At 61.1% G+C, this 18141-nt stretch overlaps 1 protein-coding gene and 1 long non-coding RNA gene across 13 annotated transcripts in view; one reads left to right on the top strand and one right to left on the bottom strand.

Moving 5' to 3' along the window:
• SLC41A3 (solute carrier family 41 member 3) overlaps positions 1-18141 on the bottom strand; it is a 23219-nt gene extending 5078 nt beyond the window's left edge. Inside the window, exons 1-6 of one of the 12 annotated variants that reach the window (XM_027523564.1) lie at positions 15790-15867; positions 13045-13136; positions 12884-12927; positions 3310-3417; positions 2482-2553; positions 430-574 (exon numbers count right to left, since the gene is read on the bottom strand). In XM_027523564.1, coding sequence (XP_027379365.1) covers positions 430-574; positions 2482-2553; positions 3310-3417; positions 12884-12927; positions 13045-13096 — 421 coding nt within the window. In that variant the 5' untranslated portion in view covers positions 13097-13136; positions 15790-15867. The other 11 variants (XM_027523560.1, XM_027523570.1, XM_027523561.1 and 8 more) reach the window with 11 other exon arrangements.
• LOC113880905 lies at positions 4-2008 on the top strand. The gene is made up of 2 exons (XR_003507868.1): positions 4-161; positions 411-2008. It is a non-coding gene; the product is annotated as an uncharacterized LOC113880905 (long non-coding RNA).

Raw genomic sequence — 18141 nt, 5'->3', positions numbered from 1 at the left:
CGGGCGGGGGCGGTGAGCGGGTGGAGGCCGCCCGGACCTCACTGCGCCCACCCAGCCGTTCCTCCGCAGGGTCAGGCCCTCTGGGCTGCGACTCTGCCTTGTAGCTCCTGCGCTTGACACCGGAGCAGCCCCAACACGGACGTCCCTGAAGCGTCAGGCAGGTGGTTCCGGGGCTCCAAACCCCTGGGGACCTTGGGCCTCGGGGAAGACCCGAACGCAGGTCCTGGGAGGTGCCGCGGCCTCGAGGGAGGGGTCTTGAGCCCGCAGCCATGGTCCCCGCCCCTCCCTCCAGGGGCCGCCTGCACTGCGCCCCGCCCCAGACCCCAGACCCCAGACCCCGCCCAGGCCCAAGATGTGCGGGTCCAGGTCACGGTGGGCGTGAAGACCGAGGTGCACCCCATCCCCTGCAGGACCCCGAGGGCCACTCACCCAGGGCGCAGGCCGCCAGGGAGGCGGTGAGGACGCTGCTGGCGCACAGCACCTGGGCCTCCACCACATCCAGCCCCTGGCCCGAGGCCAGGCCCAGCAGCAGGGCGGCCACAGCCGCCAGGAGCCCCACCACGGCAGCTTGCACCTAAGGGCGGGGACCAGGCTGAGGCAGGCCCTTCCCTCGCCCGGGAGTGGCGACCAGCACCCACCTCAGCCCAATGCCCGGCCCTCTGCCCCGACCTTCCCCAGCGTCCCGTGTTTATCCTGGTCAGCTCCCCTCTCGAAGGTCTGACCTCCAGAAGCACCCCCATCCCCTGGGGCCCCAGGACATGCCCTGGCTCGTACACAGAATTCCAGCCAGCATTCCAGGATGGCACCCGACAGCTCGTTTTACAGTCAAGTGTCACCAAAACGAGTATGTGTGCCAGGACAGCTGTGACAGTTTTGAGAAAGAAGATGGAGTGGCATCTCATTTTGGCATTTTCATTATGAGTATGTGTGTTAAAGCTACAGGAACGAAACCTGGGTGGCTTGGCAGAAAACAGACCAACAGGTTGGCAGGACAGAGAAGGGTCTGGGGAATGACTCGTGAGTACATGACCGTTCACTGTGATAAAGGCGCATTCCCATCAGGATGGAGTAAACAGGGTAAGAGAAACCACACATTTGCTTGGGGAAAGGAAACGATTCTGACTTTCGTCATTCACACACATGTACCTGAACAGGAAAACCTAAGCCGAGACATGAAAACATGGAATAGTACGTTTCAGCTTTTGGATTAGGGAAGGCCTCCTCCTTCCTACAACATGCCAAATCTATAAAGAAAACTACAGATAAAATGTATATGAAGTGCCAAGTATGACTTGTGTGACAAGACGGCACCAAAGAAGGACCGGGACAGACTGGGAGAAACCACGTCCCTCACGGAACTGGTGAAAGGCTCCCACCAGGGACTTCCCGCTGGCCGAGGGGTGCACGCCGTGCTCCTGATGTGCGGGCCGGGGAGCTAGAGCCATGTCATGCCACAACGAACAGCTTGTGCAGCCCAGTAATTGTTTTAAAAAAGATCCGCATCCAGAACTCGTTGAGACGTCTCATTGAGATGGAACCATGAGTCCGTCTCACAAGTCAAAACCAACCATCACGATAAAAGGGGGATCTGATAGGGTGATGCTCAAGCGATAGGACAGGTGACTCATGGAAAGGAAACGCGTGCGGCTAAGAAACAACGATCGGATCCCCTCTGTGATCCTCCCGGGAAACGTCTAGAGCTGCAGACGGTTCTCACCCTGTGAACTTGCGGGAGTTCTCTTCAGAGCACCCAGTGCAGAGAAGCCTGGAAGTGCAGGCCGCCTCCCGCCCCGCCGCCCAGGGTGATGGGTGCGTGCAGCCGGGCCGGGCCGGGTGGGTCTGCACGGGCCCCACAGAGCTGGTCCCCAGCGGCTGCACGTCTGTCTGCCAGTGACGTTCCAGGCCGTACCATTGTCAAAATGCCAGTTGTCAAGAATTTTAAATGTGATTCTATACTTTTGTGATAGGATATGCTGAAGTTATCCAAAAAGCTTAATTATGCAGTGTACAGCATCCTTTATGCTTTGATGTTAAGCTTTTTAGAAAAACAGGAGGCAGGATTGCATCCACGCTGTGCTGGGACCGCGTGCCCACCTAGGGCCTGCCTGGAGCAGGAGCAGATGGGATGCTGGTTACGGAGGATTCAGGAGGAAACAGGAAAGCAGAGCCAGTGAGCGTCACTGAGGCAACTGCGACCTAGGCCCTGAGCCGGGGACCCAGGCTGAGCCCCAGCCATGGAGCTCCCTGTGCACGGGGCAGGCAGCCTGTGGGTAGGGGGCGGCCTCGCCTGCGGGCCCGCGGTCCTGCTCCAGGTTCCGCGTGTGGCCACAGGCTGCCCCAGCCGGAGGAACTGGACACAGATGCGTCCTGTCCAGAGGCACAAAAGCCCGCCCTGGCCAGAGACTGCGACCCCTCCGTGAGGAAGACGCACGGGTTTGCAGTGACGAGCGTGGAGTGTTCAGGGGCCAAGGGGAGGCTCACCTGCACGAGGGCCAGGTTGCTGCTCACCACCCGGTACTGCTCCCGGGGGTCATCGATCTGCCCGGTGTTGGCCTGGATGGGGAGAGGAGCCTACCTGAGTCCCCTGGGCGCGGCCGAAGGGGTGCCCCCTCCCTGGAGGCCCCGGCAGGTCAGCAGGGGCCCCCTTATTGCCGCCAGAGCAGATGGTCCTGCTGGCTGTCAGAGGGCAACTCGGGCAGAGGGGTGGGGACACGGGCCCCTGGAGACCAGGAGCCTTTTGCCCCGACCTGGGCCAAGTGTCCTGCTGAGGAGATGTACCCAAGCCCCTCTTCTCTTGTGATAAAAAATTCAGGTCAGAGACGTGCTCCCTCTTTGAGAAGCCATCGCCGCTCCCAACGTCACGGCCTCTGCGGGCCAAATTCAAGACAAGAAAAGGTTCAAAGAAACTGCATCTCTTGGTTCCTGTGTAGTGAGCTCAGTTACTGAACGCTGACTTCTCACTCCTTGTCTGTTCTTCCCAGTAAACACTCCAGGTTGAGAAAGGATTGACCTTAACCGTCTTTCTCCTTCCTCGGATCCTTTCAGGGTTTTATTTTCAAATAAATTGAGGCTTTAGAGTTCCAGAGTTCGTGAGAGCCCCCCCAAACCCCCATCGCCCGGCCTCCCCTGACTCACGGCTCACGGGCCACAGGTCAGCCCCCAGCTTCGTGACTGCGTGTCTGCACCGCCCAGCTTCCCACCTCCGCCCCGACCCCAGACGTGGGCGTGGCCGCCGAGCGACCTCCAAGACCACCCCCGACCCCACTGGGTGTTCAGAGCCTGGCCCCTCGGGCAGGCAGGGTCGCTCACCGCGGTGGAGAGCCTCGAGGCTAGCGTCATCTCCAGGTTGCCCTTCAGACCCACCAGGGGCGGCACCAAGGTCAGCAGGTCCTTCATCTCCGTGAACACCGGCCAGTGCTGCGGGGCCGGGCCGGGCTCAGTCCAGGCTCGCGGACCGCGCGTCCCTGCCCCGGGCCCACCCCGGGGCACCCCCTCTCCCCACGTGGCTCCCGGGCCTCAGACTGTGCTCCGCGGCCCCGCTGCGGGCTGCTGGTCCTCCTGCGGGACTTTTACTGCGTTTTTCTGGAAGGTGCTCCATCTACTGAAGGCTTATTTCACATAGACTGTCGCTTCAGCACCGGGGAGTCACCCGCTCGAGACCTGAGTCCCTGCTGTGACGGCAGTGCCCTTGCTTCTCAGCCCGCCCCTCGCTGTGTCTATGCCCTGGGGACAGAGTTTAGCCCTGCGTTCCTGCTCTGTAACCACCGTCTGACGGACGTCCGCTCTCAGCCTAACTGGGCTCGGCCTGCGTGTCACCACCCCCTTCTCGACCTTCTACAAGTTTACAATCGAAGGGACTTGTTTCCTCCCCCAGGCAGGAAAGCTGCGAAGTCTAATAACTACCTCTCTTCCTTGAGATGGGCGCAGGCGTCTCAGCCCCCCGTGAAAGCCTCCGCCCGCCCTGCGGGGACTTGCCCTGTCCACCTGGGGCCACAGCGCCCCCAGGCCACGACCTTCCACCCCGACCCCCCTCCTGCTGGGGATCTCAGTCCTCCCAAGCCCACCCCCCACCCCACAGGGGGAGCAAGAGCTGAGCTGTCGGCTGCGACCCATCCTCCCCTCAGGGGTCACCCGGACCGGGAGGTGGACGCGGCCAAGGAGGGTCGGGAAGTGGGGTATAGACACGTCTGGGCAGGTGACCTCTGGGGGCTGTGCAGGGACAAAGCCAGCGACGCCAGGCGCCAGCAGGATGGAAGGCCAGGGCCCCGGGCGCCCGGGTCCAGGGGAGGGGCCGGCTCGGAGCTGCCTGGCCTGCAGACCCCCAGGGGGACCCTGGAAGCTCGGGGTCTGCTGTCCAACCCCAGGGCACCTGCCCCGTGGCCTGACACCTGCCCCGGCCGTAGACATCCCCTGGGCCCCCAGTCCCCCTGGGCTCCACGCCTCCAGCCCCTAGCCGCCCTGTGGCCTTCAGCCGCACGTCCGGGTCACGTGGGCCCGAAAACTGGCAGGACGAGTCATTCAGCCCTGATGCCGCCTCCCTGCGGTTCCAGTCCTGTGCACACACGCTCACGTCCCATGGACACACGCAGGAACAGGCAGGCGGGCGGGGAACCCGGGCTGTCTCTCAACTCAGCTGGCTGCCAAGCGGGTGCTGCTTGCAGTCGCCTCCCTCCCGTACTGGCGCCCGTGAAGCAACACGTGTGTGTTTAGAACAAAGAGCCGGGACGGAGTCAAGAAGGCTTCGCCCTCAGCGTCTGCATCCTGGCGCCCTGGCCCGCTCCCCTCTGTCCACACGCAGGGTCCCTCACCTGGAGTGTCCGCTGCTGCTCACGCCCCCCAGAAACACCACCCTGAGGCCCAGCAACGCGCCCGCCAAGTCTCCCACCCACCGCCCCCCTCCCCGCCTCCCCGCTGCCCTGTGTCTGCAGGGCGCCCAGCAGCCAGGACACAGACGCCAGGACGGTGGGGAGGCCTCCGTCTGCTCGGGGTTCAACCAGATACGCTGGAGGAACCGACCACAAGTGGCCTCGTCCACCTGCCCAGCACGTGGCTCACCCGGATCTGAGAAGGGCAGACACTGTCCTTGGGGTTCCCGGTGCCCACGTGCACAGTAAGCCCCAGGGAGGTCTGGGAGGGGCCACAGGATCGGCAGCAAGGGGCCCACAGGGGTGTGGCCAGGGCTTAACCTCGTTTCGTGGGGAGAAACGCCGACTCCCCACTTGGGTGGAAACAGTCTTGGGACGATACTAGCTGACACTCCAGCCCCTCACAGGCCTCAGTCCCCAGACCCCCAAACGGGCTCCTGGCCCCAGATGGCGCGGGTGACCCTGGCCCCGGCCCATCACATGGCCACCTGGGGGCCGTCCACGGGGCCGGCTATCAGGCCTGAGGCCGGGCGTGCGTGGCTCCAGGCAGCACGGCCTGCACATCCCAGGGCTGAGCCAGGCACACCCCCCACCACGCGGGCTTCCCCCTGGGAGCCCCAAGGCTGCAGCCGGGGGCGGGGATGAGCAGGGAGTGCGGAGCGAGGGAGCCCTCACACACCGCGTCTGCCAAGCGGGAAGAGGGCAGAGGTTGTGATCTCCAGGGCCGCTGGCCCTCCTGAGGGCTTGTGCTCTGGGCCTCCTCCTGGACAGGACCCCAGAGAGTCGGGAGGGCTGTCCTGCCATCCAGCCGGGCTCTTCCAGCGTCCACAGGAGGGTGACCTGGGAGGGTGACCTGGGGGGCAGCTCCAGGGAAAAGCAGGTGGTGGGGACCCAGCTCCAGCTGGCAGCAGTTGAGCAAGGGCACCATCCAGTGGGCACCGTGCACTGGGCTGGGCGGTGGGGATGTCCCGAGAGCCTCGCTCAGAGCCGGGGCCCCCAGGGGGGACGTCAGATGCCCCTCCAGCCCAGGGAGATGGGACGCCACCTGATGTCCCCTTGGGTGACTGGGTGTCAACCCCAGTCGCGTCTGTGCACACAATGCAGTGTCATGCACACGCCACCCCCCCAAGGTGAGAGGTGACCCCCCACCCTGCATCCCCACCCTACATCCTCACGGACATGCCCAGTGTCTCCATGACACACTCTCCCTGCCTCTGTGACCCAAAGGGGGCTCCTGGAGCTGACCCGGAGCGCACAGACCCCCAAGCCTCCCAGCAAACACTCCTGATGGAGACCCCAGCTCCACGTGCCCTGTCCCACCTGGACTGCTGCCATGCTCAGCACCCCGCCCCCCTGCCCCGAGAGGCCCCCGGCACCCTCGGGCCACCAGGCCAGCCCCATGACCCTGCCCAGCTCACAGGCGGAGAGGCTGAGGCAGGGACGCCTGATCCCCCTCGAGAGGAGACAGAGGCAGGATTTGAGCCCCCAGGCCCCGCATCCAAGCAGTTCCAGCTTCCAGGCTGGGCGTCCCTGCAGGCCGACCGTGCAAGGGTGTCAGGAGCTCTGGACCTCAGGTGCCCGCATCCCCAGGAGGACCCGCCTGCCCGCCCCCAAGCCCAGTCCCCCTGCCCGGCCCTGGGCCTGTCCTGCGGGGTCTGACGCCTGGCGCCCCTCGTACGCACCTGCACGCGGTTCATGAGCAGCCCGGCTGCCACCACACCCAGGCCGGACAGCAGCACTGGCACCAGGACCTGGCCCACGATGCTGGCAGCGGGCTCGGGGGGCGCCCCCCGGGGCCAGCGGGCAAGCTCGCAGCGCACGCCTCTCAGCCTCCCGCCCTGGAAGCGGAGCTCCAGGCTCAGCCGGGTGACCACCATGGCCAGGCCAGGACAGCCTCCCAGCCCGGGGCGCCCGCACCAGGCTGTGTCTCCCAAGGGGTCCACGCGGGCGGAGCTGCCAGCCTCGGGGGTGGTCCTTACCACCCCTCGGCCAAACCCGGAGTGAACGAGTGGGGAACAAAGGCGGCAACTGAGCCTGGGCTGCTCCTGCCGCGCACCTCCGCGGGCCAGGCTCTCCCCGCTGCAGGGGCCGCCGTGTCCACGGCAGCCTCCCCCAGCTGGCCGCCCACGCAGACACTCCCTGTCCCCCCGGAGCGACCTTGATGGCGGCCAGCTGCCCGGCCCACGCTGGCCGGGGCTGCACCAGGGAGCTGGGCCACGTGAGGCCAGCCTGGCTGAGAGCGTGAGGGACCCGCCCCCCAGGCAGCTCTGAGCCCCTGAGACCTGTCACCCCTCAAGATCCAGAGGCCGCATCCCACGGCCACTCAACCCCCGTGTCCGGGGCTTACGGCCACAGTGAGGCAGCACTCACAGAAGGAACGTGGCCCTGCTCTCCCGAGGGATGCAGACCCGGAAGGGGCTTCCAGGGCCCAGGCTCGTCCTGACATGGTCAGACCAGCCCCGACCCCGACCCCGACCCTGAGGGCAAGGGGGTCCTGACATGCAGAGAATGAGGGTCTGCTGTGCCTCCCACAGGGGCCGGGGCAGCGTCTAGGCCTGGAGGCAGGCTCAGCAGGGTCAAGGCCACAGGGCACAGAGCCTGGACCTGCCCACGGCAGGCCTGATGTTGGCCAGAGGGGTCCCCGGGGCCAGCCAGGCCCACGCCACGGAAAGGGGAGTGGAATCGTGACCGCAACGAGGACAGAATGCCGTGCACCGCGACTCTCAGGGTGAACGGTCCGCCGTGACCCCGGCGACGCCTCGCACCCTTCACATGCACACAGGCCACAGCCCGTCCATTACCAGACCCTCAAGACGGCCCCGGGACGCCCGCCAAGAAAGCACGGCCTCCAAAGGCCCTGAGATGGCTTGGCCCACAGCCACCCCCAGGGAGCAGCCCAGGGGGACCAACCCTCATCCAAGGTTGGCGCCCCCCGACCCCGGTGACCGCCTCTGAGATGAGGGTCAGCGTGTCCACATGGGCAGGGCGTTGAGAGTGCGGCACGTTTCTAAGGACAGCGGGGCAGGGGCTGAGTGTGAGGCCACTGTGTTCAAGACAGACCCCTCTCGGCGGGCCCTGTCTGGACACTGGCCGCCCCAGTCCCCAGGCCGGCAGCTGGACCGGCCCCCGCAGCCACTAGTGACCACTTCTGGCCCTAGCACCTCCTGTGATGTCTTTCTAGTTCTGACCATGGTCCAGCGTCATAATCCACCTGTAATCCTGCACCGTGGGCCTCTGAGCCACTCCCATCAGGACAGAAGATGAGGAAAAAGAGCTGTTTGCGTGTTTCATACAGGAAGAGGCCCCCAAGGGAGCACATATACATCGTTACAACAACGCTTCTCATTTTTGTTCAAAAAATAATGAGAAATGAACACACACACACAAGCAGTTAACAGTTCAGAAGGCTATACACCAAGATGCTAAAAGTGGGTGTGCCTTTGGGGGTGGGACCCTGAGTGACCTTATTTCATAACTTCCTGCGCATCTACCGTGGCTGCTGGCTTCTAGGAACCATCACACACACTCCACTAAACACAAATGAAAGGAGCCCTTGTGTGCGGGGAGCTATTCCTTTCCCGGGCGGCCTGGGAACAAGACGTGTCCTAACCCAGGAAACCAGGAATGTGATTCCAGCAGGAGCTCAGCTGGACTCCGGGCGGTGCTGGGCAGCAGGAGGAATCTGGGTGACCTTGAAGGGTCCTGCCCTCCTTGGGCCTCAGACTGCCGCCCCAGCCCCCCAGGAGGGTCTCAGTCCCCTCTGTTCAGAACCTCCCAGAAACGGGAGCCCAGCCCCCAAGGGCCCAGAGCCATTGTGTCAGAACCACCCCGCCCCCGACTCACCAGCGAGGGCGATCGTCTCGGGGTCCTCAGTGGGGACCGCCTTTTCCCAGGAGCACAGCCTCCCGTCCTCAAGGTCACCTTGAGCCCGGACTGGTTCTGAGCAAACTGGTCACTCTTAAAGGCCTGAATGCCCCCAGCCCGTGCGGACCCAGTGGTCAAGGCGGTCATGTTTTCAGTAACAAACAGGAAGGTGGTCTTCATTTCTGCTTCCGCCGTGGCCAGCCTGGCCCACCTGTGAACTCGCGGGACCGAAGCCTCCAGCATGCCGGTGGCCTACTCCCTCGTCCGAGGCCTCCCCCCCGGCCCCCTGCCCAAGGCCACCCAGCCGCCCCCACAAGGCTGCTGCCACCCAGCTCCGCCCCCTTGTTCCCCCGGAGCCCAGGGGCCCCGCCCGGACCCCGACCAGCCCGTGGCATCAGACGGGCCAGTCACCCCTCGGGGGAGCCGGGCACATACGCCTACAAGCCTGCCCCCCAGGCAGCTCAGACTCCTGAGCTCAGCTCTCACAGGCAGGACCCTCCCAGGCCTGGGGAGTGTGGCTGAGAAACAAAGACCTCCTCTGCCCAGGGTGGGGGGGCGGCCACCCCCGGGACGCCCTGACCCTGACCCAGCTGCTTTCCGCTGACTGACGAGATCCCGACATGGTGAAGGCCCTGGGACGGAGCCCCGGGACGGAGGCCAGCTGCGTGGCCACCCTCCCTCTGAGAGCTTGGTGTGGCCTGTTCTTAGTCCTGGACAAAAACAGACAGCCTCACCGTGGACGATGACAACCCTGCAGCTGGCATCCCATCCGAGGGCCCACACCCAGCACCCGGGACTGGGGAGACGCTGACCCCCAGATGGCAACCCCTAAGTGTGCCTGCTGCTGGAGGTGCGGTGTCCACGCTCTGCCCAGTGCCCAGCTCAACAGCCTCTCGGGGCCTTTCCCTTCATTTCTCAAGGTCAGCCCGCATCTCCCGGGGGGCCTGCCACCACCTCTGGCGTCACCACCAGCCAGCGATGGGAAGATGCCGGTCCTCGGACGTGTCGTCAGCTGGAGGTGACGCCACTGTCCGCCCGCGCAGTTGCCCTGCCCTGGAAACCGCATTCTGGGAGACGCCAAGTTTCCTTCTGACCCTGCCCACATGAGCTCGGGTTTCCTGGGACCTGCCGCGGCTGAGACTGCCCTGAAACAGCGGCGGGAGTCAGGTGCTCGCGGGCAATCCAGGGCCTGGAGTCTACCCACGAGGTGGCAGAGAAGGCACAGTAATGGGAAGCCTGGGGAGACCTGTAGCAACCCAGTTGGGTGCCTGAGACGGGCCAGAGGAACACGACAGGGGTGTCAAAGTCTCTCTGTGGAGCTCTGGTTCTGGGGTAGGTTCTTACACACGAGCACGGCACTACAACCCGGGTGGTCTGAGACCTGCGGCTCCAAGTAGAACTTATAAACTGGCGCGTGTGCAAGGGATTTATATCTGTGTGTGTGAACATACAGATGTGCATCCACGCGTGTACAAATACACATATGTACATGATCTGCACACCTGCGCGTGTACCTGCTCGATGATATTATATTGGTATGAACACGTGATGAAATAGGCTTTTTGAAAATCTCTGGGATAGAGAATAAGACTGCAGGGCAGGCGAAGAGGCTGGCGGCAGGGCGTGGGGAGGAGGGATTTTGCAGGGGAGGCCTTGGGGGGCGCTTCGGGGCGTGGACGCCCCCTGGTGCTGACTCACCATTGGTGTGAGAAGCGTGTGGGGCTGGAGGGCACCAGGTCATGGAAGGAAGGAGAGGGCAGAGGGTCTGGGGCTGAGTCAGCTGGGGGCAGAGACTCTGGCATCACAGAAGCCCTGGTGGGGCCTGACGAGTTCCACGAGGAGTCTGAGGGGCAGCTGGCTGCCATGGGGACCTGGACAGGGCCCGGAAGGGCCACTGATACCCCTGTGGTGGGGAGAGCAGGTAGTGGAAGGAAGCGGGGGGCACGCAGGATGGACAGTGGGGACTGTGGCCCCGGAGAAGGCAGTGACCAATCACTGTGGCCACGAGGGGACATGGATCCAGCATCAAGAAGGGTTGCCAAGGTTTCAAGAGCAAACAGGGCTCTGAATCTTTATGTGGCACCTCCTGATTTTTAAGTGTTGGTTTAAAAAATGTTTGTATGTGAGAGTTGGGCTATAAAGAAAGCTGAGCGCCGAAGAATTGATGCTTTTGAACTGTGGTGTTGGAGAAGACTCTTGAGAGTCCCCTGGACTGCAAGGAGATCCAACCAGTCCATCCTAAAGGAGATCAGTCCTGAATATTCATTGGAAGGACTGATGCTGAAGCTGAAGCTCCAATACTTTGGCCACCTGATGCGAAGAGCTGACTCATTTGAAAAGACCCTGATGCTGGGAGGGATTGGGGGCAGGAGAAGGGGACAACAGAGGATGAGATGGCTGGATGGCATCACCGACTCAAAGGGCATGAGTTTGAGTAAAGTCTGGGAGTTGGTGATGGACAGGGAGGCCTGAAGTGGTGCGGTTCGTGGGGTCGCAAAGAGTCGGACAAGACTGAGCAACTGAACTGAACTAAAAAAGTTTAAAGCACCAGCCTCACCGGCTAAGTGGCAGACTAGGACTCAAACCCCGCCTGGATCCAAATCAGTGAAAGGCAGGCCCGGGTTCCCTGGGCAGGGACCTGCCACAAACAGGAGGCAGCGCCAGCCCGCCCCATCTGGCCACGCAGGCCCGGGTTCCCTGGGCGTGGACCCTGCCACAAACAGGAGGCAGGGCCGGCCCGCCCCATCTGGCCACGCAGGCCCGGGTTCCCTGGGCGTGGACCCTGCCACAAACAGGAGGCAGGGCCGGCCCGCCCCATCTGGCCACGCAGGCCCAGGTTCCCTGGGCGTGGACCCTGCCACAAACAGGAGGCAGCGGCCAGCCCGCCCCATCTGGCCACCCATCCCAGATGGTCTCTGTTCTCAGCTCCTTCCAATCAGCAGGAATGACCTGGCTGCTAACGGCTTCAGGGATCCTTAGGAACCACGCCCTCCCAGGGAGAGACTGCACTGATGAAGGAACGGGGCTCTGACAGTCAGAGAACAAGAGAAGGGTGGCGCGTTGGCTACTTTGTCGTCTGGTTCCTAACTGTACGGTGGTCTGTTAGGGTATAAACTGAGGGCCCTGCCTCCTCTCAAAGACTGACGACAAGAGACGTCAGCCCTCAGGGAGTGATAATCAGAACAGGAGCGGACACTTGACGGCAGGGTCAATTCTGAGAGATTCCAGTGGGAAGAGGAGAGGGTGGGATGATTTGAGAGCAAAGCACCAAAGCACACACAGTGCTACACGTGAAACGAAACCAGCGAGAGGCGATGCACAGAGCAGGCCCCCCAAGCCGGCGCTGTGACGCCCTCCAGGAAGGGGGCGAGGGAGGCGGGGGCTCAGGGTGGAGGGGACAAGGGTACGTGCTGTGCGTGCTCAGTCGCTCAGTCGTGTCTGAGTCTTTGCGACCCCATGGCTGTAGCCCACCAGGCTCCTCTGTCCATGGGGATTTCCCAGGCAAGGCTACTGGAGTGGGTTGCCATGCCCTCCTCCAGGGGATCTTCCCAACCCAGGGATCGAATCCAGGTCTCTCACATTGCAGGCGAATTCTTTACCAGCTGAGCGACCGGGGAAGCCTGGACACATGCATACCTATGGCTGATTCACACCAATATATGGCAAAACCCATCACAACACTCTAAAGTGATCATCCTCTAATTAAATACATTAATTTTTAAAAGAATTGGGGAGGCTGAAAATGGGTTGACGAACAAGTCTCTTGTTTTTCAAGAGCATGTATACAAAGCACTGACACCAAAGGCCGCCCTCCCCTCTAAGCATAGAATCTTGCTTGAACATGAAACAGAGCTGAGAGAGAAAGAGGCGGCACTCTGACACCATTTAAGCACCTGGATCATGCCATGCCTGAAATCCAACCCCTCAGCTATTCCAATTATATGAGCTAATGATTGTCTTTTAAAGCGTACCCTGGGTCAAAGTTCATCTCTGTCGTCCGTAACTGAAAGACTCCTGCCCAAATGATAGAGAAGTGGTGTGCGAGAGCAGAAGGCCCCGCCCCCGACCGCAAGCTGGACAGTGCGCAGCGCCTCCTCTCCAGGCGGGCACTGCACAGCACCTCACCCCCAACACCCGCATCTGTCCCCTCCTACCTGGAAATAGTGCAGAAGGATGCCTGCTCCAGACAGCCCTAGGCCTGCAAACAGGAAGGGCAGGGTCACCTGGCTGCCGATGGACCAGGCGGTCTCCCTGCTGAGCTCGGGCCCCGGGGGCGTGGAGGCCGCCCTCTGGCTGTCGGGGCGGCTCCCTGTACCGAAGGCCTGCAGCAGCCCCAGCTCCTCCGGCCGGCGCTGGCGGGTCTCCATGGCGGCCACAGGAGCACAGCTGGGCCCTGACAGCCTCAACCTGGGGGCACAAGCGACAGACGCAAAGGTTGGAGAGAATGAGTAAGTCAACAAGCCTGTGGCTGACCAAGACAGACAGACTCAGGTCTTTAGGAGGGAACATTACTTCCAAACTTAAACATTTTTAAATAATTATGAGGGAATCGTAGGTATGCTGACAAATTAGAATACCTAGATGAAATGCACAAATTCCTAGAAACATACAGACTAACTAAAACAAAACTTTTAATGTAGAAGACCTATAACAGAAGACTGAATTAGTCATGAAAATACTCTCATAAAGAAAATTCCAAGATCAGACGACTTCAGTGGTGAATATCAAGCACGCAGGTTGAAAAGGAAGTAGTGTAACTACCTCCATGTAGAAATGGCATGTGCTGTACATAGAAAACCCTGAGGAATACGTATACACACGCACACACACATGCACACGTAGGTATACACAGATGCACACACACAACTATTGTAACTGATAAACAAGCACATTAAGGTCGTAGGATACAAAATGGTTAGAAAAAAGTTGTTGTATTTCTATACACTAGCAACAAACAATCCAAAAATTCAGAAAACAGCTGCATCTGCAATAGCATCAAAAAGCACAAGCTACGTAAGAACACATTCCACAAAAGAAGTGTAAAACTTTGACCCTGGAAACTGGAAAATACTGTTGAAAGAAAATGTTATAAACCCAGCAAACGGAAACATATTCCATGTTCACAGGTCAGAAGACTTAATATTTGCTAAGAGCGCAATATTTTTCAACTGATCTACAGATTCAGGGCAATCCCTGTTCAAATTTGGCCAATTTTGGTGAAAATGACATGATGATCCCAGACTTCATGTGGAAACGCAAGGGACCCAGAAGCATAAACAGCCTTGGAGGAAAGTGTTCAGAGTTAGAGAACACGCACTTGAGTTCAAGACTGAACCGTGAACTACAGTGCAAAGTCCAGACGACAGTAGGGTAAGACTAGAAACAAGGTCAGTGAGACCCAACTGAGGATCCTGGAGAAAGCCACACACCTACGGTCAGCTGGTTTTCAACAAGGAGGCCCGCGCTATTCAATGTGCAAACAAAAGTCTTTTTGACAGCCCCCGGTGCTGAGACGCCACGTGCACAGGAATGAGTCTGGATCCTTACCTCAGAGCATACACAAAACTAACTCAGAGTGGGTCAGAGGCCTCAGCTAAGAGCTAAAACCGTGAAACAGAGGAGAGCATAGGTGAGAGCACAGGGCCCTTGGATGAGGCTCTGGTTCCTTAGATGTGACGTTCAAAGTGCAAGAGACCAAAGAAAACTTAAGTAGAATGGGGCTTCATCAAAATGTCAGAGTTTGATATTTCAGAGAACTCAATCAAGACAGCGAAAAGACCACTCGCAAAATGAGAGGATATTTGCCAATCATATATCTGATTAGGGTCTGGTTTCCAGAATACAAAAAGAGCAGAACACAACAATAAACCCAACTTAACTCTGGCACAGGAGTTGAATTCTCCAAAGAAGATTACACAGCAGCCATAAGCAAGCACGTTAAAAGATGCTCAGCACTAGCTGTTTGGAAAATGCAGAACGAAACTACAGGAAGATGCCACTGAGGGTGGCATTTTCAAGGGTGTTCCATGTTGATAAACAAGTCAGCACGCCGTTCCTTTTTAAGGCTGAGTAACATCCCATCGTGTGGCTGGATCACAAATTGCTCAGCCCCTCGTTCCGGCTGTTGGGGCTAATGCGGCCCTGAACATTCTCGGGCAAGTCGCTGTGTGGACAGGGGCTTTCTGTCCTCCTGAACTGGACATTTCAAAGGGAGATTTTTGGTGATTTTACATCTCAGCAGAAAGTATATATGAATCACTTACGAATTAAGGTCAAGGAGCAGAACGCCCCCAGCCTCCCCAAACCCCGAGCCCCTCTCTGAAACACCGGCTCCCCACCAGTGCCCACACCTCCGTGCCCTGCCCTTAGCTCCCCCAGCACTAACATCAGGTCTGGGACCGGATCACTCACTGGTGCTGTCCACAGCAGGGGGGCAGGGCCACTCCTGACCACTCACTGGGCGCGAGATACTGGACCCCGTAGCTGCCTTCCCACCCTGCTGGCCTCTGCTTTAGGGAGCCCTGGAACCCGGGGACGGGAATCCCAGCTCCTCCTCCCCACACACGCGTGTCCTCGGAAGAGTCACATTTCTGTGCTTCCACAGGGTGGCGAAGAGGTAAGGGAATAAGATGACCTGCATCGCAGGACACGTGGCCTGCCCGCACCCGGCACAAGCTCTCGGAGGCTCTGCGGTTTCAGGTCAGCGCTCTTTATTACGATCTCAGGGGAGCGCCTGGGGGCCCTTAAAGGCCGGCGGCGCCAGACCCACTCGGGCGCTTTCAGATCCCCCGCGGGGGAGGGGCGCGGGTCTCAGAGCTGCCCGAACGACAGCGCCCCTCTCCCGCTGCGAGCCGGGGGATGCTCGCCTCCCCTGGCCGGGTCCCGCGGACCGAACCTGCAGCCCCCAGCCCTGCCTCTTCCGCGAGCGCGCTGCTCCACCCTCCCCGGGCCTGGACCCGCGTGCTGCCCGCTTTGTGCGCCCCGCCCCGGGCCTCAGAGTCCCCTGCTGACCGCTCCGTGCACCCCGCCCCGGGCTCAGCTGGCGCAGCGCCGCACTCACCGGATGCCCTCGGCGGCGGCGGGAAGCTGCTCGTCAGGAGGAGCAGCGCGGCCGCCTGGGCCACCGAGAAGGCGGGACGGCGACAGTCTACCCAAGCCCGCCCAGGACCCAGAGTCCCCGCCCCCGCACCGGAGTCCCCGCCCCCGCCCCGCCCAGGACTCGGAGTCCCCGCCCCTGAACCTGAGCCCCCGCCCCAATCCAGGGTTCCTCTGGTCCGGTGCCGCCCTCGCCCCGCAGGCCGAGCGGACCAGGACTAGGGGGGGCGCTGGGGGAGGATCGGGCCCCGGGGCGGGAGCTGGGGAAGGGCCGGGCCGCAGAGCGCCTTCCCCATCCTCGAGCGGTGACGCCGGGTCCTCGGGACTCTGGCGCCGAGACCCGCCCAGCGCGGGGGTGGGGAGGGGCTCGGCCGGGGCGGACGCGGGGAGCCGGTCGGCCCGGGGGAGGGGCGTAAGGGCCCGCCTGGCCCCGCCGGCTCGTCCCGGAAGCGCTCGGGAGGCCTGGGCATGCGCTTCACTGCGGCCTTTTCCCCCCTCTGAATCCCGCCCCCGCACGCATTTTTGTTTTTCCTCCAACAGTCATTTTAAAGCATCCAGCAGACATGTTACACCTGTACATCAATTCAATCCAGTCGCTCAGTCGTGTCCAACTCTGAGACCCCATGGACCGCAGCACGACGGGCCTCCCTGTCCATCACCAACTCCCGGAGTTTACCCAAATTCATGTCCAAGTCGGTGATGCCATCCAACCATCTCATCCTCTGTCGTCCCCTTCTCCTCCCGCCTTCAATCTTTCCCAGCATCACCTGTACATACTTAAGTCTTTAGTGGATAAGGCCAGTTTTCTCAGACATCCCCATAAAACCAGCATCATATTGACAAAGTTGACAGCACCCAGCGGTTCAGTTTTCCCCGATGGACTCAAAACTGTCTTTTGACCATTGGCTTGTTCTGGCCAAGGTAGGAGGAAGGGTGAGACACGCCCCCCGCCGCAGGGGGGGTCTCAGGCGCCACTCACCTGCAGGGTTTCCTGGGAGCATGCTCAGGGTGGAGTCAGAATGGGGCTACCCTCTGCAGGGAGGGGAAGGGTGCAGCCCGGCCCCAGAGTGACTCCCTCAGGGACTGGAGTTTTGGACCTGCTCGCACGGGAAGCCCACCTGCCCTTCGGTGCCGCTGCTCAACGGACCCCCGGAGCACACGGCTGCCCCGCCTCCTTAAGGCTCGGCGGACCCGGGTAGTGTCGGGCGCTTGTCCTCGGCCTTCCTAGCTCCTTGGAGGCGTCTTGGCCACGTCCCTGCGCTATATTAAGGAGGATATTTTTGCCTCTCGCACTGTGAATTCCCCAGGGGACTCTGTGGGTTCATCCTGTTTCCCACCTCCAGAAAAGACCTGGCAATGAGAGTATCTGGGAGGTGGTCCCAGGAATCCCTGTAGGACAGTGCAGGTTGGGCAGGCAGGGGAGGCAGCCGTGGGCCCCCGGAGCTCAGCCCTGTCCTGCTGGGATGCTGGGGGCCTCAGAGTACCCCCACCCCAGGCCCTGCACAGCTCCCATCCTGCCCATCCCTAAGTGAGGACGTGTTTACTGGACTGCAGTGCCCTGGACCTTCAGGCCAGGCAGGTAGGTGGCTGCCCCCTAGCAGAGAGCCCTCCTGGGAATCCCCGAAGGTCCCATGGGCCGGCTGCAGAGGTGCAGATGGCATGGTGTGTGCTTTCCGGACATCACCGCTGACCCCCAGGGCCCCTCTGTGAGCTGATGAAGAAACTCGGGAAGAGTCACTGCACTCGCCCAAGCCCACGCCTGGAGAGTCAGAGGCAGGTCGGACCGCTGTCTCCACCGGCCAGCTCTGTGGACAAATTCAGGACCTAGGTGAGCAAATGCAGGACCACCCTCTGGTCACCCAGGGTCTAGCTGAGAGGTGACTGCTCCGTGGGTTATCTGGCTTTGGTATTCAATTCATATCACATGTATATATGAATCAGTAAAATTCTCAGGAATGAAATTTGTTCTCTGATGACCCTGAAAACATGTCAAGGCCCTCGCATTTCCCACCTCCACCCATGAGGAGACAGGCCTGCTCTCCAAAGCATCCCGCGGTGCTGGCTCCAAGGTGGGGGGGTCAGAGGTGGGGGGGGGTCAGAGGTGGGGGACCCCTGCCCCTGCCATAAGGCTTCCCAGGGCAGGCAGGCAGGGGGTTTTCTCCACCCTACAGGCCAATTCCCAAGCAGGAGGACTTACCTGCTAGCAGTAACAGGGACTCAGGTGTGGCTGAACTGCAGGTTCCTCCTCGAGCTGGGGTGTCAGGAGCGATGGTCCGGCTCCCAGGACCCAACCTGGGGAGCTGCGGAGGGAGCAGCT

Source organism: Bos indicus x Bos taurus, chromosome 22 (genome assembly GCF_003369695.1).
Source record: "Bos indicus x Bos taurus breed Angus x Brahman F1 hybrid chromosome 22, Bos_hybrid_MaternalHap_v2.0, whole genome shotgun sequence".
Lineage (NCBI taxonomy): Eukaryota > Metazoa > Chordata > Mammalia > Artiodactyla > Bovidae > Bos > Bos indicus x Bos taurus.
Note: the sequence above shows the minus strand (reverse complement) of the source record. Positions and strands in the feature narration are given on the sequence as shown.